This window comes from Heliconius melpomene, chromosome 12, assembly GCF_056956725.1.
Source record: "Heliconius melpomene rosina isolate 202511_hmr_F chromosome 12, ASM5695672v1, whole genome shotgun sequence".
Classification (NCBI taxonomy): domain Eukaryota; kingdom Metazoa; phylum Arthropoda; class Insecta; order Lepidoptera; family Nymphalidae; genus Heliconius; species Heliconius melpomene.
In genome coordinates this window covers 13,047,536-13,070,655 of record NC_140400.1, presented here as the reverse complement: position 1 = coordinate 13,070,655, position 23,120 = coordinate 13,047,536, and the positions used below count along the sequence as shown (strand labels likewise).

Sequence of the window (23,120 nt, the reverse complement as noted above, 5' to 3'; positions counted from 1 at the left end):
TAAAAGTATATCATGTATCAAAGACTTATAAACAGATAAAATATCGAAAACAAATAAAAATTTAATATAGTTAGTTACATTCTGTAACTAAGAAGGTCGATTTAACATCATTCTGCTTTTTATAAAGAAAATAAAAAAAATACAACACGTACTTAAATGTTGATAATCGATGACTTTTAATTTTTATATTTACATACGTCACATAATTTTAGACCGATGTATAACTTATAATATTTTGCTTTTCAAGGCCAATCATTTTTAACAATTAATAATATTTAATTTCTAATTTTATATTTTAAATATAAATATGAGTGAAGCCACAATGGAGGCTATCCGTCATCCATGGGAGATCGTTATAAAAGATGCCAACAGAGACAAACTCAAATGGGCACACAATTCAATAAATAATCCTCAGTTTCCTTTTAAAACCAAAATTAATCCCGTTAAAGACCTTGTAAAATTTACAGTTATTGGAAATAGAACGGCTAAAGAATTTATATACTGTACACATTTCGTAAAAACCTTGTATAAATATCGTAAGAACATATTTGATGCTCCTATAATAAGAGGTTTGTTTGTATTCAATTAAGTCTAGTACCTAAGTATAGTTTTAATTGTTATATCAAGATATTAAAAGAAGATATCATTATATACTGATTGTAGAAAATCACCACACGTGGGCTAACTTAGTTTTTGTTTTTATAAGGTGTAACAAGTGTAGAATGGCCAAAAGTTTGTAATGATTTGAAACTGCAGTATGGAGGCATAGCGTATTGCTTGGAAAATGATGTAGCAATTATATTAAATGACAAATTTCTCGGCGGTGATAAAGAATTAAAAGAAGTTCTAGAGTCTAGATATAACTATCATATGATATTAGATTACCAAAAGGAAGCTATTGCAAACTTCGCCGATTTTGTTAAAACTTCTGGGGTTAGTAGCTTCACGAATCTCAAAAGGTTTTTTTTTAATTAACGCTGTATCTCACATTTAAAATGGTAGGTAGTAGGCTCTGTCGTTAGTGTTAACACATTTTCCGTGCAAATGTTAAGTTGCGGAACACTACGCCGCTTTGCCCTGTCGAACCCACGGCCGTCGTTTTTACAATAAAACGCTATGGCGTTGCACCACGACAGTCTCGATAACATTTCAGAAAACAAAATATGAACTAAAAGAACAAAGATAACTAGACATACTTATTATTGTTTATACGAAAAAATGTTATACCTACCTGAAATCAAATTTCAGAGACCATGCGCTTATATGCATATCGCCATAGATGACCAATACACTGGTAGTTTAATTTTCATGGTGAGTCATTTTGTTATTATACAGAATTTACTTTTGAAATTATTGTAACGTTATTAATATTTCAATTCGCACAGCTTTATTCAGATATAGTCCCACATACCTGCGAAAATTTTTTTCGCCTTTGCCAAAATAAGAGAGGAGGATATTCGGGAACTCCCGTACACCGTATAGTAAAAGATGGTTGGATACAATGCGGTGGATTCGGTCTGAAAAATTCAGAATTGAACTGTGAAAATTTTATAATTCCTCATGACAGACGTGGATTACTCTGTATGGCTAACGACGGAAGGTAACATTTACCGCTAAGGCGGATTTTTTTTAAATTGGCGGAAAGACGACATGTATAATTAGGTTTTGTCAACCTAAATGTAAAACCACCTCGGACTCGGAAGGTAGGTATATCTTTAATTTAGTTAACTAAAATTACCAGGAACCTTAATCAGAGTTAATAGTATAATGTAATTTATTTAATATCACATTCTAATATCATCAGACATAAAGATTGTTCTACGCAATTTTTCGTTCTGCTTCAACCTGCTCCTTGGATGGCTTATAAATACGTTGCATTCGGACAATTAATTGACGGAGAGTCTACATTGAAGGCGATCGAATCTGTTCCCACGTTTTATGAATCTCCTTTATCTAAAGTTATTATAGAGCAAACTGGTGTATTAAATCTAGAATATCAAGATATAAGAATAAGTAAACATTTAAATGAATATTTACAAGGACATATAGAGGATCTTGTTGCCCTCGGTGATCTACTTTATGCAGTGAGTATAGTTATTCTATGTAGGTAGTGTAAAGCTGTTCGAGCTTAAACTTTCAACTTTTGATATTTTATATTTTATATATATTCATATATAATGCATATTATAATAGGAATTACTAGAGAGAGTATTTAATGAAATAGAATTTAGACGAATCGCTTTGCAAGAGATGGGACAGGGAGAGGCAGAGGAGGGTGATATTCAAGTCGAAGATGAAAGAAGAAATATTCGTCCAACTGAGAGGTTATTATGAGAGAATATTTGGATTAATCTCAGTCTTGTGTTTATTTTCAATTATAATTATATGGGTTATAGGTAACTGTAATAAATAATTTTAATAGGTATACATAATAATGCCACGTACATTTAAATAAGTCCAATGCGATATGGTCGCAATAATGATCATAATTTAAATTCTATTATATTTTTAGATTTATTCGAAAAAAAGAAGATTTGCAACAATTGCAAAAATCTCAAACTTACAATAGCACCCAAACTTACAATAGCAGCATTTCATCTCCAAATATTCTCGAGGAAAATAAAGAATTTGATGTAGAAGTCTACGAATATGAGCCCGAAGAGTCCTATGATCACTTATCAATAGGAACTCCTAGTTTAGTCGTAAAACCTGAGAAGCCGTTTTACATAGCGTTTACTAACGTCCCGTATCCTGGTGAAACGGATTCCACTTACGATTTGAAAAAGTAATATGCTTTGTCTTCTCTATGACATTTTATTTCGATTTCAGCTACCCTCTTCCTCTTCCTTCTAGTTGATATTTTTTTTAAAGTATAGTACAGTCGACGAGCCATGGCCGCAAAAAAGTTAGGCTTTATGGAGTTTTTCGCAATCGGCGAAAAAAAATATATCAAAATTAGTAAAAATCTTGGAGATTAATCAAAATTGCCCAGCTATCTACAATTTACTTCAGGGCGGCCACGAATTGTAACCCACGACTCATCAACTGTACCTACTGTATGACTGTTAAAAATATTTTTACAGTATAATATTTACTACTTCTCATCTTTTGTATTTTAGTAGGGAAGGGTACCTACATACACGTTAGAATTCTGGCACATTTAGCCTCATGGCGTTTATATTGTTTCATGATAAAAACTTTTGGATTTTAAATAGGTTCTTACGGGGTGATTATTGCTTGGAAAGTGATCTTCTTAAACACACACCCGAAAAAAAGGCTGAAAGAAACATTTCCTTTGAATCAGAGTTTTTTAAACAATCGGATTCGGATATGGAATCAGGTAAAATACATTTAATTTAAATATGAAGTACCTAGGGATCGTCGAAACGTAATTAATACGAGGCTAGTAAGTTTTATTAATTCTTATTGTGCTCGAAAATAGGTATGTTGATATTATTGGCTATAGGTAACTACGTATACCCATTTATTTATCTCTTATAAATATTTCAGTTGAATCTTTGTCTTCTGAAGATGAAGAAGAAATAAGAAGATACTTAAAGTGAGACTATTTCTAAACTACCTATATATAAACCTAGGTATAATTTTATTGTAAAATAGAAATAGTGTATGTTAATTAACTAACAAAATAGTATTTTATTTTATATGATTAGTGATATGAATGGTTGTTATAATTTCACAAAACAATGATATTTTTGGGCACGTTCGGGGTATAGCAGAAAACAGGCAAAATGTTAGGTGATATTTGGTATTTAACATCTACTTACACGGTACACCTAAGAACTCTAAAATAAACTATTACTTGTTTTTAATTTATTGTGAAATTTATGTAATGTAACTTATGAATTGCTTTTAACAGTTTTTATATATTATGCTTTTGTTTAGATTGAATGTAGATCGAGTAAGCTTTGCCGGTGGTGTCATAAGAAACATCGCTCGTGGTGTCGCTAAACTTAACATTTTTGAAAATACCAGAAAGTAAGTCCAATATGATGATGTCTTATTGGTTAATATCTAACTTGTATAAGTATTTTATATTTTTTGTATTGTTTGTGATTCACATCTGTACTAGAAAGTAGAAACTTTTAATGTTAAGTAAATAACGACAACATTTAAGTTTCGTAGTACCTAACTAATCCTATGTAAGTAAGTATTGAGGTGTTCGATAGAAATAGGGAAATTTATATTTACATTATTTTCATTTGCCCGCCCGGCCTTGGAACTCCGACGAATGACGACTGGCCCGATTTTAACTGAAAAGCGCAGAATGGAGTGTTTGGACACTACGTTCTCTCTACATAATTTGAAATGCGTGATAGATACGCAAACAAAAAGAGAAAGCTTAGGTTATACTAAACTATTAGGTATATGAAACAGATTATTTCTGTCGAGGGAATTAAATTTCAGTTATATTATGTGACTTTACAGATCCGATCTTATCACTGATGAAGAGCTGAGACGATTCAGGTACAGTTATAGAAAATTATATAAACCAGTTATCTGTTTCTGTATTTGTTATTTAGAAAAATATTATTTTTTTAGAGTTGCGTCAATGGACCGCCATTCGAGAGAGGCTCATGAAAAGTAAGATTAGTATTAACTAAATAGGAACAAATACACATTACTTTTTTTTTCATATTTTTTTTCTTTTTATCATTTCGATTAGGAAAGTGTCTATAAGCGTATCTTCGACTAAGAGACAACCAAGTAAAATTAGAAGACGCCAGACAGGCTTTGTCAGGACCGAAGACTTGGCAAAAGTATATTTAATACGTGATTCTATTTCGGAGGATCTCGACTCGAAAGATGAGGATGACTCATTAACAGAATCACGGTAAAATTGTTTTTTTGAACAATTATTAAGACAATTAACTAAAACCAGCTTCACGCTGTATCCCGCACGCAGCAGGGTAGGCAGAGGGAACCTGGGAAAGACACTCCTGGGAAACTAAAAAAGTCTAAAACATAATTGAACCTGTAGTGGTTAAACGTATTTCTGATTCCTAATTTCTCATACTTATTATTATAATAAATATTATCAAATTGTCTTACTATGTATACGTAATTTGTCAGCAAAGTCCGTATAGCAGAATCGGCAATAGCCACTCAAACTGGAAGCAGAACGCTACGTAAGCCGACCGGATTCCCCCGCGGTGACCTCGGCGGGTCCGATGCAGAAGTACACAGGAAGTCTGCTCTATCCCGCTTGTACAATGACCTCAATACGGATTCCGATGAGGGACCTACACTAAAATATTACAGGTATTTTGTTATAGTTGTTCTATATGAGTTCCATTTTTATTCTTTTGTGATATACGAGAACCTAAGAATTTCTTTATAATAATTAAGTATACCTTTTTAATAGTCTGTTTAAAATAAAATTATGATACAGTTAATTCATACGAAATAGATTTATTTAAACTTAACAAAAAAAGGCCACAAGTGTGATTCATGTTCGATTCACACTCGAGGAAATGAAATAAAAAATTAATCAATTAAAAATTATCGTTTTTCCGAAATATACTTAAATCAACACACTCTTCTAACAACTTATCTACTTTTAATGTTTTCTAACGTATTGTTTTCTTCTAAATTTCCAATTTGTAGACCTTCAGTACCGACACCTAAGCCGAAACTGTTCATGTTAACTCAATCACCATTGGTTGGTATAAAAGAAGCGGAAAACATAAAAGGTCGTTTTCCACGCCAATCTATAATGATGGAAAACAGCTCTTTCGAGCAGGTCCTTACTATGCAACATGGCAGAAAAACTGCTAGGAAAATATCCTCTGACTATGTGAAGACAATTGACGAAATGGAACATCGAAATCAGAATTCCATACGCAGTGTGGAGTATGCTAAAACCCGACCCTCGCTAACCGTGTCCGAATATCAACAAAGGAACTTAAAACAGAAGGAGGAGAAGGAAAGTGCTGAAAGAAAATTGACTGTTTTGAATGAAGGTGATTTATTACTTGTTATACAGAATTTACGCATTTAATATAGTTTGAGAGCACGATGGGCCTGTCCATATACATTTTAGCCCCATTAGCTTTAGGCTAGGCCTGTCGTGGCGCAAAGCCACAAACGTGCGGCTGTAAACGCGGCAGGTTGCGGGTTCGATTCACATTGATTCGCAATGCTCCCAGAATTAATGGGAGCGGAGTGTCTTGATATTAGGTCCAGATTCTCTCTGTCTCTCTATTATGTGCGGGATACAGCGTGAGGCTGAAGTAAAAAAAAATTGCTTTATGGCTTATTGAGGTCGGTAGGCGGACGATATACATATGTCGTTAGTAATAATGCAACCGCCGAGTTCGATTGTTTTTATTAGAGGAACGAGGTGAGTAGGGCGATGTCCCTTTGACAGGTTATAGAGTAGTTAAAACTGTGGTTTCATTTAAAGTGGTGCTGACAAAAACATGTCTGTATATGTTATACCTAACTAACTCGTACTTGAAAAAACTATCAAGTAACATGCTTTCGGTATCAATTTTACCAAGGTATACTTTAGTTAATTTACACCCATCCTGCTACATGCTGTTTCCGTAAATGTTTCACTGACACTTCCAGCCTGTATACATATGTGTATTTTAGGTACATATTTACAAATTATATTTTAATTACAGGTGGATGAATGGTAAAAATCTTTATAAAATGTTATATTTTAATTTTGCTTCTTTTGTTTAAATAAATTTAATTGTAATTTGGTATTTCACTAACTATATTTATTTTGTAGTTTTTTATATAAATAGCATTTAACATTTGAACGTCCAAAACTTTAAAGTAACACATTTGGAACTATGCTCATATAAGTTAGTCTCATATATTAACTACAAAAGATTTAAAATAAAAAAATAAATTTTATATAATTGTAATTGAACATAGAATTTTCCCTTCACAATATATTTAATACTACAAGGTACAACATGGTAACATCATCACAATGCATTTTGTGTATTGAATTATAATGTGACCTAGTTCTATAACTGACAACATATAAACCATAATAAACTATATAAATATTTCGATACAAAGAAATAAAATATATGGTAATATAAATATATATTAAAAATTAATTTGTTTTATTATTTTTATTGATTTTCCTAGGCAATATGATAGTTACAAGTTATATTATATAGATTTTGAACTCTGAATTCCTTTTTTTTTTTGAGTTACATTACGTTATTTTTTTTATAGCTTTACACATAAGGAAAAAGTCTATACATTACATATAGCCGATATAACTGTGTATTTATAAATAATAACATAATATCGAAAAGCAAGTATATAAAAAATAAAACACTAACTATTACTATGACAATTGTGTAAACTGATTTACTCATACCTTCCAATTATTAATTAAGTAGTACATATTTTAATTATAAAACAAAATATTCAATTTTGTTTGCTTGAATAAATTTAAGATTGTGAAAATGAGTGTTTTGGGTGTGTATCCAAAATCGAAATAACCCAAATACACAAATGTATGAATACACAAATGTATGAATTTCGAGTACAAAATCTATAACTACCTCTTTATTATTACCGACAAAGAAACTAGTTTTGTCTTTTTTTTACTCAATTTTAGTATATCACCACATCTTGTAATATTACGATGACCAGCATATAGTGCTTACTTAAAAAGTCATATATATCACTACCTGATTACGCCATTTCCATAGTCAGTCATTATCATAATGGCACTCTTACAAAAGTTTAAATTAAATAGCAGGAATCTCCTTAAAAGTACTAAATTCGTCGTGATTCACAATTACTCTAACTAGAAATGACAAGCTAAATACAACTTTGGTCTTTAAATTATATATAATCAATTTAAGGTTATATTTTTATTTATAAAAATATATTTTGTTTTAGGAGAAACCTGTGTTAGCAAAGCATTTATTATTTTTATATAGCAACGGTATTTTTACTTCATGGTCATTTTGAGAATTGATTTTGGAATTAACAAGACTAAAATTAGGTTAGGTTAAACTTAGTATCGAATGTATTTATATATAAAATTTTAATAATCACATATTATTAAAGAAACCTATTATTAAGAAACATATTATTAAAGAAACCAATAAATTTCAGTTTTATTTATATTTGTGTTTGTAAATATCGTTGACGGATTACAAAAAATTACACACATACTAAACATATATTTAACAGAAGTAAAATTTTAAACTGTTATTAATCTTATTAATTCCAAATTCAGTTCAGCAATACTAAGTTATTTCATTTGTTTATTTATCTGAAGTTATAGGCCACGTTAGAACCAAATTAGGACAACTGAAAGAAAACGTGTGCAATACATTTTAAAGTTATCAAGCCAAACTAATTCCATAAACAGTTTATTTTTTTCATATAAACATTTTCTTGATTAGCACCACAAATTTAATAATCTACGTGGCCGTTACTCTCGAGTTCACTATAAGTAAATAATTATATACAAATATTAGTTGATTTGTTCGTTTCCACACAGTCATAACGCCTAATGTGATGCGAAAAATGTTATTTTTAGTTTACAATTAGTGGCTATCCATATAATACGTCACATGTTAAGGGAGTGAGAACCTTTCAAGACATTAAATTTCATACAAAATATAAATAATATAGAATGTATTCGGGTAACTCCGATAATGGGATATTACTAATAATTATCTTTACATACATACTAACAGTATTTCAGGTTGGTTAGGATACCTCAGGGTATCTACTAGGAATGTTACCAAAGCAAGAAATACTGCTGAGTTTGGTACGTAAAAGGAATTACTAGAAATATTCAATTTTCGGGATAACCCGAATACACCATTTCATTCATTAATTCTTCGTGTAAAATTGCACGCCATTCTAGAAGTCTCAAAAATTGTAACCAGCTGTGACAAAGATGGGTGAAGGGTACAAAAATCAAGAAATACGTGTGACATCATTTATGGGTGACGACTAATAAGTGACTTAAACCATTTTTCTTTTGAGTTACAAGTACAAATAAACTAAAATAATATTCTGATCTAGTGGCCATGTCCGTGTCCGTGCCCGAACATGTTCATTCCGTTAGTTTGCGGGGGTAGCCTATTATTATTGCCTTCAACGTTGGTTTCGTTTCCATTTCCGTTGCTATTTCTAGATTCTAGTTGTTGATTCCACATTGAAGCGTAAAAGCCTGCTTGGGCTAAAAGTTCTTCGTGACTAAAAAATTAAGAAATACTTTTTTAATAAAGCTTCTGACTGTAAGCCGGTTATGGGTTCGATTTTCACTCTAAGAAATTAGTTTTTTTTATTTCCGTTGAATATCGCTACTAATAGGTAGAGATCGAAATAAACTCAATAGGCAATGTCTCCAAAAATGGGTGACTTTAAGGGAAATCTCAAAAAAATTTCCTTTTTTAAATTAGATAAACTTACTTTCCCCTCTCAATGATCTCTCCGTCCTTGAGAACAAGAATTTCATCTGCATGTATTATTGTAGAGAGTCGATGCGCGATTATCAACGTTGTTCTGTTTGCACATACACGTGATAACGCCGACTGAAATTATTAAAAGAAGACATAAATATATATTTTTTAAGCTGTATTTCACGCTTTAAAAAGAAAAACGGCTATAATGACTGGGCATGAAAAGATAGAAATTCGGTATCCATTATGCACATACAATATTTTAAACATAATTAGTGTTAGGATTGATTATAGGATGAATACACGATTTGCCTGTCTTCACAAAATATATATTTTTAATAACTCTTACTAAAAAGTACTATAGGCTTAATAATAAATACATATTTTCTACATAGGTCCTTAGGTAATTTTAGGTATATAATCTTACTTGTATATTCCTCTCAGTGTTAGTATCTAATGCTGAAGTAGCTTCATCTAGTAGCACTATAGCAGGATCTTTAAGTAATGTCCTTGCTATTGCTATTCTTTGTTTTTCACCTCCACTCAAACGGAGACCCCTTTCACCAACCTGGCATTATAAAGTGAAATTGAAATTAAAATATGTATAATAATTAGTCTTAATTTCAAAAAATGTATTAAATAGTTACAAATATATAAAATATTTTAGAAAATGTTTAAAAATTCAAATATAATAGAAACAACCCCTTCTGGAAACCGCACAAGCGCCAGGATCTTTAAACCGGACGTTCATAAAACAATGCATCTTTAGGACCAAGATAAAAAGAACCTAGGAAATCACCTGTTCCACCACCAAATTAGTTTCCGTCTAGTAGTAGTCTCTATTATGTGGAAAATGTCGTAAAGTTGAAATAAATAACAATATATAAAAATTGAATACCTGAGTATCATAAGCGTCGGGGAACGTGAGTATTCTGTCGTGTATATCCGCCATTTTGGCCGCTGAGATTACGTCCGCTGAGGTTGCTGTCAGTCTCCCATATTGTATGTTATACCTGTTAATAAATACAAATGTTACTTCATATACAAAGCTGCATTTGTCATTTTATATATAACTAGCGGACGCGCGCAGCTTCGCTTGCGTATTTAAGGGTGAATTCTAATAACCCTTGAAACATGTGTTCAATGAAATATTTTTAAGAGTATAAATTTCAAATTTTATAAAAATCGGTGGCGATTTAAAGATGTTTCCATACAAACTTTCAACCCCTTATTTGCACCCTTAGGTGTGAATTTTAATTAACCATGAAACACGTGTTCAATTAAATATTTTTAAGAGTCTCAATTTCAAATTTTATAAAAATCAGTGGCGATTTAAAGATTTTTCCATACAAACTTTCAACCCCTTATTGACACCCTTAGGGGTTAAATTCTAAAAAACCGTGAAATACGTGTTCAATTAAACATTGTTAAGAGTCTGAATTTTCAATTTTATAAAGATCAGTGCCGATTTAAATATTTTTCCATACAAACTTTAAACCCCTATTTCACCCCTTTAGGGTTAAAATATTTCAAAATCCCTTCTTAGTGGATGTCCAGATTACGAAAGTAAACATCTGTCCAAATTTCACGTTTCTACCATGAGCGGTTACGGCTGTGCGTGCGTCTTACCTCAGTCAGTGAGGACAAGTCCTTTTATATATATAGATATTTAGGAAAATAGTGAATATTTTACCTGGCAGTATTATTAAAGAGCACGGTGTCCTGCGGTACGACGCCGATGGCGGCGCGCAGCGAGGCTTGCGTGACGCTGCGCACGTCCTGGCCGTCCACCAGTACTGCGCCCTCGTTCACGTCGTAGAAGCGGAACAGCAGACGCATCACTGTGGACTTGCCCGCTCCGCTAGGCCCCACCTGGAACACATGTTATGTTTAATGTATTTTTTCCAAATTATGGCTAAGTGAATTCGTATAATTTAAAATATTAAAATGAAATATTTTTCGTTATCAATTTATTTAAATCCACGTGTGGCTAAACAAACAAAGTACAACTATACGATTACCAGACGACTCTATTACTACAATACTCGTGTTACAGTAGGGTCGACTATGAAGCTATGAAGTTAGATTTTCTGAACTTTGTCGGATTGTTCACTCGAGAAGAGAATAACCAAAAGTAAGAATAATCCTAAAATCAAATGTGCGCAGCCAATCTACAGCTAAACTCATGATGGCTGTATCGTCGACCGTACTGTACTACTACACAATTACAACAGTAGTGTTTGTTGTACAGTAGTGTCGTTTGTTATATGCAGGATTGGTTAGGGTTATATACAATATTAGTGGGTCAAGGTTCGTTCTCGATCCGATCTCAATGTGTTAAAATATTCTTATATGTGAATGCACTTATTGTTTCTAATATAAGAATATTTTAAGATTGAGATCGGACCAAGAAGGAACCAAGACCGGCACTGTAGTATAAATCAGGCTTTACTCTATAGCGTATGCAATACATACCAAAGCCACGGTAGATCCTGGCGTGACCTTAAAGCTGACGTTATTTAGGATTAAGCGTTCAGGACCGTAGCCGAAGGACACGTGTTTGAATTCGAGGCCACCGCGCCGCACCAAGAGGTCGGGGGCGCCGGGCGCGTCGTGCACGTCGGACTCGACGCGCATCAGATCGAACATGTTCTCCATATCGAGGAAGTTCTTTTGTATTGCCCTAGATTATTGAGATTTTTATATTTTAAGAATGCCATGTCAAGGATTGAAAATAAAAAACACATACGAAAAGGACAAAAACCATAACAATTTTGCTTCCAACTCGAACTCGCGCGACTTGGAAACAAAACGGTTAAATTTTTACATGTTTTCTACAAAAAGTATCTTATTTAGTTATTTATTGTACGATTTGTGACTTCACACTCAAAGTGTGATGTCCCGTTCTCAGTTCCGGATCCGTTCTTAATAAATCTTATATTTAACATATTAAATATGTGTATTTTGGAACATTCGCTTTACAGCACTTATATAGTCTCTAAAAGATGAAATTTTAGTATATTTAAAAGTAAACACTATTTAATTATTCAGTTAAAGAAACAGCTTCACTCTTTTTCGGGTATATCCGTATATCAGGATAGTCAAAACAAAGCTAGTATCAAGGCACTCTGTTTTTCATTAATAGCCCGATTTCTAGGCATTGATGTGTTGAATGGCGGAACTCAATACCTCGCTTCATCTTGTCAAATCAGACAAATTTACCAATCATAACAGTTAAAATCATAATAAACTGTTTCCAAAGACTGACTGATGATATCTTATGTTTTACTTACCTATAGTATGTACCGAACCAATTCAAAGGCACATAAAGCTGAACTATATAAGACGCAAACAAAGCATAGTCTCCTACAGTAAGTTCATACGTTCTAACCACCATTGAAATAGCCAAAAGTGAACCAGCAAGGAGACCTGCAAAAAAAAAATTATTTATGTATGTTATAATACATAAAAAAAATTGTATGTATTTTTCATCCCACGCTTTTTAAGCGGAGGGACCAATTTAGATAAAATTCTGTGCTTATATTTTAACCAGTTTTTACCAGCGGCTTCGTCCGCATGTTTAAAAGGGAATAATTAACAGTTGTGAGTGACAAAAGTTTCGAACTTGCAACCATTAAGAAAAATGAGACACACCACAGCAAACTTTTACTATATAGCCTCACGCTATATCTCGCATACATCGCAGATACGCAAGAAGTGTAAAGTGACAAAAGATGCACCTTATATTACCAGTGCAGGTAAATAAAAATAATTTATTTCTCCAAAAGGAATCGATGAGAATCGAACCCACAACCGTCGCTTTAATAATCAGACGCTGCCCTACCCCACAATAGCCTCAATCCTATTTTTCAACTTATAAATTGACACGTGCCCTTTTAAATCACACATATTACTGTAAACTACATATTTAAGATAAGCAATGACAAATTATTATTTATAATATAATGTGTAACAATTAAACAATCAGCGCACGTATTATTAATTACAATGATTTATGACAAAATTACTCACCGGTACAAATGATAATGTTTTGCATAGTGTTCAGCATGTTTAAAGTTATTAACGATTTAAATTCTTCTTTCTGAAACATGTATCAATATTATGTTAGATCAAATCTAAAATGTAACATTTAACAAATTAGGAAAAAGGTTTTCTTCATCCCGCTTATAGTTAATAGGTACAAAGAATCTGGTGTTATGACACCTCGTTCTCCACTCTCTGTCTAAATTCCAGACATTGCTTTGAGCATTTGAATAAGTTTTTTAGCTCACACTGTCTGGTATATAAAGCAAGATACGCAAAGGGAAGTGTTCCCCACTCTCCGCATAAATCTCGAGGCAATGCGTCTTGAATGGCGGAACTCAACGCCGCGCTTTGCCTAGTTACTCCAATTTGAAAATGAAAATATTTAATATCTTATTCCCCCGAATGAGAATGGAAGCCACGGCGGCCTCATACCATAAAAGTAATTAGCTTTTCACCTGAAACTTTGTAATAGCATCTCTATAAGAGACCACTTCGTAGGACTCCGCACCGTAATATTTAACTGTTTCATAATTGAGCAGAGAGTCCACGGAACGCGCTTTCTGATCGTTGTCCGCCAAATTCATTCTACGTTGGAACTTTGTCCGCCATTCCGTTACTGCTATTGTTGCAACTGAAAATTATATATAATATTGAGAAATAAAAAGAGAAATAAAAAATATTCGAATATATAAAATATTTCACAATATTTCATTAAAAAGTAGATAGTTGTTAAATATGACACATGGCTAATAAAACATGTGGTATTAATGATAATTATTTCATTATAAGTAACATGTCAATGCATGCAGCAACAATGTACAAAAATGTTGCTAAAGGACCATGACTCATCGAAATTTACTACATCAGAGATGAGATGTAAGCTAACCAATTTCTTTTTTTTTCATATAATTATCGAAATATAAATAACACACTTACTTATATAAAGCACCATTGTAGTAAAAACAATGACTCCAAACCACACGTTGAATGCAGTCACAAAGTAAGCTACCGCCACAATAATATCTACTATAGTCGGCGTTATTGAAAAAAGTATATATGATAGGAGATTGTCTATAGAATCCGTGCCTCTGTCCATAACTCGCAACACTTCCCCAGTCTTACGAGATAAATGCCATTTCAAAGGCAAATCATGCAAATGCCGAAACAGTTCTAGCTGAAACAACATTTTTTGAGAATATTTTTAAATGTTTACATACAAGAGTGATGAAAATCAAATAAATACAAAAACGTTTAGGTTTAGCATAATATTTTTTATAACTTAATAATTATATCATTTACTGAAAAAGATTATAAAAACAACCAACACAGTGTTTTTATTCTCTTATTGAAATATCAAAAAAGAACTATAAAAAATTAGCATGCTATTAAAAATAAGCATATTATAACAATTATTAAGTTTGAAACCAAAAAATAATACAGGAAAATAAACAAATTATTATTTTAAAAAACTAGTTTCTTTCTAAAATCGCTAATTTATTCACATCATTTCTAGACAAAGGTTGTCGGTACAATTATTTATTGACAGTTGCATATAAGCGCCAAGGTGAACCGCAAATATTAAATACTAAGTGTTCATCCTGCATTCATTAAACTTCAAGTATAAATAATTTAATTAATGGTTTAAGAAACATCTGCGTGCAAGTAATTTTAATTGAATTGAATTCTTGATATATGGTGTTTCGAGCGTGCCAGTTGAGCACAATTCATTTCGCCAACGTCACGTTGTATGGAAGTAATTTTATCATTACATATTTAAACTGTCATAGTATGCTTTCATTTGAATTTTTAAAATTGTATCTTTGTCATCAACGATACCACAAAAGACCTTGTTTTTATTATCACGAAATTATGATTGTTATTATTTATTTTTATTAACCCACTGACGCTGTAGGCAGCTTTATATATGTTATAAAGGCTTAAAAATATAAATAAAATTATTAATCAATTTACTTGCAGCTCTCTAGTTGTATACTGTTGTACTCTGATCCACAAGAAGGAGCGCATGTTGTTCAAGAGGCCCATACCGCCTGTGCCGCCGCCTTGTAAGAACTTGAAGACAACGTACGTCACCACGAGATCCCAACGGAAGTATAGCGGCGGTATCGATAAACTGTTTACTACAAAAGGAACCAAAGTTAATAATTTTATGTTTAAAGATATATTATAAAACATTAAAGTTGAAATTTTTCTATCCCTGTAGACCTAACAAGGATAAAGTGCTATAAAAAATATTATATCTAATTTAATATATATAATTTAAATAACTTTAAGAAAACAATTTATTGAGAGATATGAATTATATCTATGTTCTTTATAGTTGTAAATTTGATTTATCCCATTCAGAGTACGAGAAAGTCAATCTCTTTCGTACTCTCAATGGGATAAATCAACTTCTTTCTTTTGATTACTCTCTTCTCGAGCGAACAATGCACAAAAGTTTAGAACTTCTGGGCGGCCACGACTCGTCAACTGTACTATACTAACTTTAACAGAGTTCAGAAACAGTCAACGCGTGAGCCAAGCAAAATGGACGGCAATACATGGGTCAGAATTGAGAAGGTACAAAAACGTAAACCCACTAAGACAAAGTCGAGCGTGGAAGATAAAAAGCTACGATAGAGTAATCATAATAATTTAACTTAAAATTTTACAACTTCTGAACTACCCACTCGTATGCATATAAGCTTTAAAGATATATATTATATATTTATATATAGATATGAGGTAATAATTGCTAACCAAATAGTGAATTACTTTGATAAAAAGTAAAATAATATTGCAGATAAATATGATAACATCTGACACTGATCGTTTTATGTAGACAATTCATTGGAGTATACGCCTGATTATAACTTAATACGCTGTAAAAGTATATATAATACTTTTTTGGGATTCTATAAACAGAGAGGAAGTTTAAGGAACCCCATTTAAAATAGTAAGTTAATATAATTTTCAACGAAGAAATATGACTTAAAACGTAAAGAGATATGACAGACACACACCCAAATAATAATAAAACAATCATTGAATAAAATTTCTAGGGGATTATAATTACAATATCTTTTTAGGAAAGGAACTTACTTTTAAGACTCTCCGCTCCCCATTTTACACCTATTTTCAAACCATTGCGTATTAAATTAATTTTTAAAATTAACATAACATTCTCCGAAGAAAGAGGGAATCGAATCCTCTACCGTCGCATTTACATTCAGACCCTGAGCCCACGGCCCAAATTATAGACATGTTTTTGTGTAAAATTATGAAAAATAACTTTCTATCATTTAATGATGGAAAATGCACACGACTCTTCCGTGACTCATAACTGATTTCTCCTGTCCAATACAAACGAATTCTTTACTCGTACCGATATCTAATACTAACGCTATACATTCAAGATATGATCCCTACCTAATCAAAATCAATAAAGATAAGATGGAGATGTTGTCGCATATTCCTGCCCTGCCATAGGTGATTTATGGAGAACTCAGAAGCAATAGTCTTTTCGACGTGAGCTCAACTAAACCAAGTAATACGCCTACTGTTTTAATCAATTCAATTTTTTTTTGTCAATTGAAATTTATTTTATGTCAAATCAAATTTAAAGTTTTATAAGAAAAAAAAATAGGACGGATTAACACTCGATTTTCCACTATTACTAGTTTATCTTTTAGCATAACATGAACCCCACATTGATGGAAGTAGGTACGCTGCTAGTACCACAAAATAACCGTAGGTATTTATTAACTTATACAGGATAATATAAGCATAGTAACATCAATGTTCACAAGAAACAGAATTCTAAGAAATATTTACTACTTGTAAGTACGAAATAAAGAAGCTTTTGTTGCGATATAAAGATATTTGCATAACTTGAATACTCACTTATCTCTCTATTATAAATAGGCACATATAAATTGATCACTCGACCAGCGAGCAAGGCCAGTATACATATAAGTACGTAGATCTGTAGACACAAGCTCTTCCTCGGCCAAAGAAACGGTAGAAGGGTCCTAAGTTTGCTGAATACATTGCGGAAAGTCGATCTATTGTCGTCCTGCAAAATGAAAAATATTTAAGTAAGCTAAATGTGTAGGTGTGTTCATATTCACATCGTAAGTGTCTGGGACTAAACTAACTAACTCTACCGCAAAAACAGTGGGTAGTAACTCTGAGCGCAGGAAGAGTCCCCTCTCTCTTCAAGCAGCAGCAATCGATGTTTCCAAGTTGTTAAAAAAACTAGAGGTCTGGTAAGTGAACGATCACTTATCAGACAGTGTTACGAATCACTCTTATCTGTCAATATTGATCGACAATCTATATTAAGTAATTTTTTTATCGACTAACACCATTCTTGACATACCCGTATATGTAGTTTGTCAATAACAGTGGGACGTGTGCATGTCCTTGTAATCTCATCTAAGTAAAAGTACATATTTGATATTTTTACTCAATTGACTTTTTTCCCCGTATTTTCATTTTGTAGGCAAAACCTAGTATTAAGAATTTAAGATACTTGAGTTCCTAATTTACCACCTTCTTACCAAATTTGAATCGCGAAATCGAAGCGGATCGAAGCTACAACCCTCGCTTTTACAATCACACGTTTGAACCACTTCGCGACAACGGTCTCAAATCTTTTAAATTTCAATATTCTACAGTTCATTCTGGCAATTCACTGAATTATGAAGTACCTACAATATTACCATCTGCAAAATTTTACTTAAAACGAAAAGTCCTTATTACCCTACACCAATTTGTTGTGTCTGTTTATGCAAATATTGATATTAATATGATTTAAATATCAATACAATATATAAATTATACTTATTTCTGACAAAAAAACATTTAAAGTAAATAAATGAAAAATAAATAACGCGACTGTATTGTACATTGTAGTGTGTAGATATTATTATTAATTAGTTAATAAATCAATTTAATATTTACTTTTAATTTAGTTAATATTAGTTAATAAAAAAAAAACTTAAATAAAAAAAGAAATTACATTGCTTCCATAATAACCCCATGAGTACATATTGATAAAACTAATAATTTGCTGTGAATTATTATATTATATAGATAAAATGCATTTCAAGGCTACATGTAGAATGCAGTAATACCTGTTGTTTAACTTTTTTTTCGTCTGATAATACAATTAAATGATTTTGATATGGACATGACATCTTAACCTATAAACTTAAGTAATAAATATATGTACAAAATATGCAAATTATATAAGACACATGTCAGTAATTTCTTTTTAATTCAGGAAAAAAAATGTAAATTTGTCATTGACCAACAAGAACGTTTTACATCCTATATCTTATAAAACAAAGTCGCTTTTCGTGTCTGTCTGAACTTTCTAACTCTTCTTCTTCTAAACCACCCAACGGATTTTTATGCGGCTTTCACCATTAGGTCGAGTATTTCTCAGGGAAGGTTTATATATAGTTTATTATTTGTACATTCTTATGTAAATTAACATAAATACGATAAATGTGCCTAAAGTCCTACCCGTTAAGACTCTTTCGCGCATGCGCTGCTTTAATGGTAAGTACTACATGAAAATAATGTGCTGGAGTATTGTTCCTCTTAATAAGATCTACAAAAAAGTCCGCGACAGCATATTTTTATCTTTTAAGAATAACGTGTAGTGATCATATTTCTGTCTAAAAATAGTAATTTCAATATATTTTTTATTGTGAGTGATGATTTTTCCATAATGGTATTAATCCTTATCCTTTAAAATACTTTATTAATTTTCTACGTTAAACGAAGATAAAATTTGCTTTTTACACTATTTCGAAATTGCGAATAGTATTAGAGAAAAACGCATTTAATTGTTGACACATCCCGCCGTCGACACATCAGCTGTGCCGACTCAAGTTTTACACATCGGTGGTTCAGTGGTAGAATGCTCGCCTGCCACGCGGGCGGCCCGGGTTCGATTCCCGGCCAATGCATTCTATTTAATTTTCCTCACAGGCAGTGTAGTGCTTGCTTTTCATCAGGGACAGAATACCCTCTTCAGCATTAACCACAAGCTCGAAAAAAAAAACCCGCCCGCTATAGAGGCATAGCAACGAAGATTTAGATGCGTTTGCACTTATTGGATAATTGGAGTTGAATGTATTATTTCAGCGCGATATATTTGGTTTCATATTTTTTGTAGCAGTTATTAGTAGGTAGGCGTTTGTTTATAATTTCTTCCGTTTAAAAATAGTCATTTAAAAATATTTTAATAAGTACTTGAAAAGATTAGTAGAACAGATTTAAAATTACGGTACCTACTAAAAAATCCTTGCTATGTAAAACAATTAGAAAATCCTTATTGAAACTACGAAAATGCGAGTTGCATTAGAGTTTAATTAATTTTCACATTATCTTAAGTGCTTTGCAAACATACATTATATGAATAATCCAGTAGTAAAAGCGGGCGAAGCCGCAAGGGGGTCGCTAGTTTAAGTATATTATGTAAAAATATTAGCGATCCAGCCGCCGCTTTGCCCGCTTCAATTATACGAATATTTATTAATGTGTATTTAGAAAAAAAATTGTATAGTTATGTACATATCTTGTTATGCATAAAATATGTTTGTTATGCATAAGACGTAACTACTATGTAGTTACGTCTTTTGGAAATTTATATGATTTTGCTCGCAAAAATATTAATATTCAATAGAAAAATGTTTAGTTATATCACATCTATCTTGGTAGACGGTAAGTCATTTTTCCCGCGTAAAATCCGATTCCGAAAAATAGATAGATATCTTTCAGTGTTAGTCCCATAATAATTAGTTTAGCTGATCCGAAGATTAGCGCAGACAAATAGACAGACGGACTAAAACTGTGTGTAAGACTAAAAAAATATTTACACAAATATTTGGAAATTAGTATTAAAAATTTTACTGAAAAATTTAATAAATTATTTGAGGCAGTCTCGGCGTAAGGGCACACGTGTCTGACTGTAACGTGATGATTATTGGTTTGATCCTCACTCTCTCTATATGTTCGCTCTGGCAAAAGCCCAGCGATAAGTTCTGCCACTCATCACAAAATGCCTTGAAAAAAATTGGTAGACACTGGGGATTGGAGTGCCTTAACACTATATTCTGACTAACCTGCTATGTGCAGACTACAGCATAACATTAAAAAAAAAAAACTAATTTACTAATATAGAATGCACATTTATTGTGCAATGGTCAAGCATTTAACTGTAAATGTTGCTGTTGTGTGTACAATTCTCACACAAAGAAATTAATCTTTGAGAAAAAAGTCATAGCATGTAGCAAGAAAGATTTTTTAAACATAACACTCTGGCAATTTCTTAAACATTTTTAGAGTTTGAAAAACAATATTTACTTGTTATTGAAAAAAAATACTAACTCTTGGGGGTATATTCCTGCGATTTCCATCATCATTGTCAAGGTATTCAAATTGGTGCATTATTCCTGGGGCTTTCATACCAAGTATAAACATTATCATACAAGAAACATATCGGCCCACAAAGAGAGACATTTCTAAACGATCTTGTAAGCTGAAAAATAATAAGACATATAAAACAAATAATTGTAATTTTTTATACAATTATAAATCATGTTATTGATAATATTAGTATTAATTCTAAACTATTTCTAAATTACTTACTCTTTTAGATGCCACCACCATCCTTCTTTGTTGATGTTCAAGAACGATAGATTTTCAGATACAAATATCATGGCCCAAAAAACAAGTAATACAAATCCATGGCCCCTTGGTGGTACAGAAGGCAACAGAAACCTCCTTTCAATACTAGCCAAATATGCAGATAATGGGAAAACAACTAAGTTTACTACAAGAGCTAATACCTAAAAAAAATAACTTATTATTTGTTGTTTCAATTTAGAGCAGAATACATTTTAACAATTGTATATGTAGTATGTATCTTCAATAACTAGCAACATAACTCACCATATATCCATAAATATGTCCTCCTTTGAATATAAAGGCCTGTAAAAGGAACCTAACAACAGCTAATACAGGTACAAATAATGTAAAAAATAATTGCACTATAAATAATTTTGATGATCTCACATCTACCACTTCGGTAGCATATCTGCAAAAAAATTATATAATTTAATAGCTTTGTTTCTAATTTTGATCTTCAAGTAACATATTTTCTTATTTCATTTAGTTACCTATCTAACTAGTAACTTATTTCAATTAGTTACCTATCTAAGATTAAGTTTAAAAAAAAAACATTTACATTTTACATAAAACCGTAGAATAATTATGTTTACCTTTTATACATAACAATCTGTATTATGCCAAATACAAGAAGAAAACCACCGACGAAAGCGGCGGAAACAGTTTCCATAAAACATTGCGAAATTCCGTGATCTATCCATATTTCTCCTAAAGATACATTTGGTGGACAATACTCCATTTGGACCCTAAAATTAATATATTCTTTCAATTTTTTTTACGACCTGAGTAACTATTGCTTAGTTGTATTTAGGAATAAGATGATTGTTACTTTAAATCAAAAGCCGGGTAATACAAGAAAACTAAAATAATATATTAAAATATTCGCTTTACATAAAATAATTATTTTTTATATTTATTACTAACATTGCACGTTGCCAATAACAAAATCGGCAAAAAATAAATAATTTTGAAATATACTGATACTTCTATTACAGGAATAACAATTCACTAAGCACGAACATTTCAACTGTATATATTTTAATGGGTTTTTAATCTAATTATAAATAGTAAATTGATATTACACTTCAATTCCTTAAGATAATATTTGATATTTTCTTATGATTTTAAGTCTGTACTCTGTAACTATGACTAGACATTACATGTAATGACAATAGGGCCTCCGGCCTTGAGAAAAATGTCAAATGACATTTGACAAATGAGGAATAGTATTATTACCCGTGTACAAAAAAAATACATTAATAAAGATTCTATACAATTAGCAACCGTCTGTTTTCTTATAAAATAAAAAGTTTAAAAATATTTTGTCCTAGTTCCATCTCAACTAGCGGCAATAAAAATGATGATGAAATGATTCCGTGCTTTTTTGAAAAAGAAAACAAAAACAACAGAACGAGGAACTGAAAATAATTCTTTCTCTCGAATCAAAATGGAACTTTCAACAGACTGTCTCATTAACAATCAGACTCTATGCCGCTGCATCATGATTCTCTCAATAAGGATGATAATGATGTAAAAGTAAAGTAGTTTACTTTACTTTTACATCGTAAAGTAGTTTACTTTACTTTTACACATATAGCAAATATAAATAATTGCGGAAAAGTTGAAATAGCTTTACTATTTTTTCTTTTTTTTAACTTCACGCTATATTCTGCATGCAGCAAAGTAAGCAGAGAGAGCCTAGGCTTAAGATACTTCGCTTCATACTTTCCGCTGATTTCTGGAGGCATTGAGTTTTGAATGGTGAAAATCAAGGCCATGCTTTCTTGGTGCATATCAGCGCTTAGAAAATATTAGATATAAAATAGAGTTATGGCAACCGGTATGTAACAAGCACCTATATAATAATAATTTTATTTAATTTAAAAAAAATCATATAAATATAAATCTTAAATAGTCAAAACTGCACTTTATGTTGTACTTATTGAGCGA

General features: G+C 31.8%; 2 protein-coding genes across 8 annotated transcripts; one reads left to right on the top strand and one right to left on the bottom strand.

Annotated features, from left to right (window-relative positions):
* Positions 1 to 197: 197 nt before the first annotated feature.
* On the top strand, positions 198 to 7,097 carry LOC146533966 (uncharacterized). Of its 6 annotated transcripts, XM_085194654.1 has the most exons (16): positions 200 to 569; positions 707 to 933; positions 1,249 to 1,311; positions 1,386 to 1,600; positions 1,805 to 2,084; positions 2,194 to 2,324; positions 2,513 to 2,785; positions 3,216 to 3,340; positions 3,511 to 3,559; positions 3,904 to 3,996; positions 4,447 to 4,485; positions 4,561 to 4,602; positions 4,685 to 4,852; positions 5,092 to 5,280; positions 5,626 to 5,981; positions 6,648 to 7,097. In XM_085194654.1, exons 1-16 carry the CDS (start codon positions 308 to 310, stop codon positions 6,653 to 6,655), a joined length of 2,520 nt encoding a protein of 839 aa, XP_085050780.1. In that variant the 5' UTR covers positions 200 to 307; the 3' UTR covers positions 6,656 to 7,097. The 6 variants fall into 6 exon arrangements, with proteins under 6 accessions (XP_085050783.1, XP_085050780.1, XP_085050781.1 ...); XM_085194653.1 differs by having other exon boundaries at positions 201 to 569; positions 5,626 to 7,097; XM_085194657.1 differs by lacking the exon at positions 4,685 to 4,852 and having other exon boundaries at positions 198 to 569; positions 5,626 to 7,097.
* Hmt-1 (ABC transporter ATP-binding protein/permease Hmt-1) lies at positions 5,970 to 22,366 on the bottom strand. 2 transcript variants are annotated; one of them, XM_085194652.1, is made up of 17 exons: positions 22,253 to 22,366; positions 21,764 to 21,916; positions 21,435 to 21,579; positions 21,132 to 21,331; positions 20,871 to 21,021; positions 17,370 to 17,541; positions 15,438 to 15,604; positions 14,403 to 14,640; positions 13,922 to 14,097; positions 13,452 to 13,521; positions 12,713 to 12,848; positions 11,895 to 12,102; positions 11,113 to 11,291; positions 10,318 to 10,432; positions 9,847 to 9,987; positions 9,430 to 9,551; positions 5,970 to 9,213 (listed from the first exon to the last, which is right to left on the bottom strand). In XM_085194652.1, exons 2-17 carry the CDS (start codon positions 21,907 to 21,909, stop codon positions 9,036 to 9,038), a joined length of 2,544 nt encoding a protein of 847 aa, XP_085050778.1. In that variant the 5' UTR covers positions 21,910 to 21,916; positions 22,253 to 22,366; the 3' UTR covers positions 5,970 to 9,035. The 2 variants fall into 2 exon arrangements, with proteins under 2 accessions (XP_085050778.1, XP_085050777.1); XM_085194651.1 differs by lacking the exon at positions 22,253 to 22,366 and adding an exon at positions 22,095 to 22,246.
* Positions 22,367 to 23,120: the final 754 nt, after the last annotated feature.

Bases quoted from the DNA above. Each gene is read 5' to 3' on its own strand.
- Hmt-1 (XM_085194651.1), bottom strand. The intron at 10,433-11,112 runs GTAAAATATTCA...ATTTATTAACAG, and splicing joins CTCTTTAATAATACTGCCAG to GTATAACATACAATATGGGA. The intron at 9,214-9,429 runs GTAAGTTTATCT...TTAATTTTTTAG, and splicing joins GAGATCATTGAGAGGGGAAA to TCACGAAGAACTTTTAGCCC.
- LOC146533966 (XM_085194653.1), top strand. From the start codon at position 308: ATGAGTGAAGCCACAATGGAGGCTATCCGTCATCCATGGGAGATCGTT. The intron at 3,997-4,446 runs GTAAGTCCAATA...GTGACTTTACAG, and splicing joins ATTTTTGAAAATACCAGAAA to ATCCGATCTTATCACTGATG. The intron at 4,603-4,684 runs GTAAGATTAGTA...CATTTCGATTAG, and splicing joins TCGAGAGAGGCTCATGAAAA to GAAAGTGTCTATAAGCGTAT.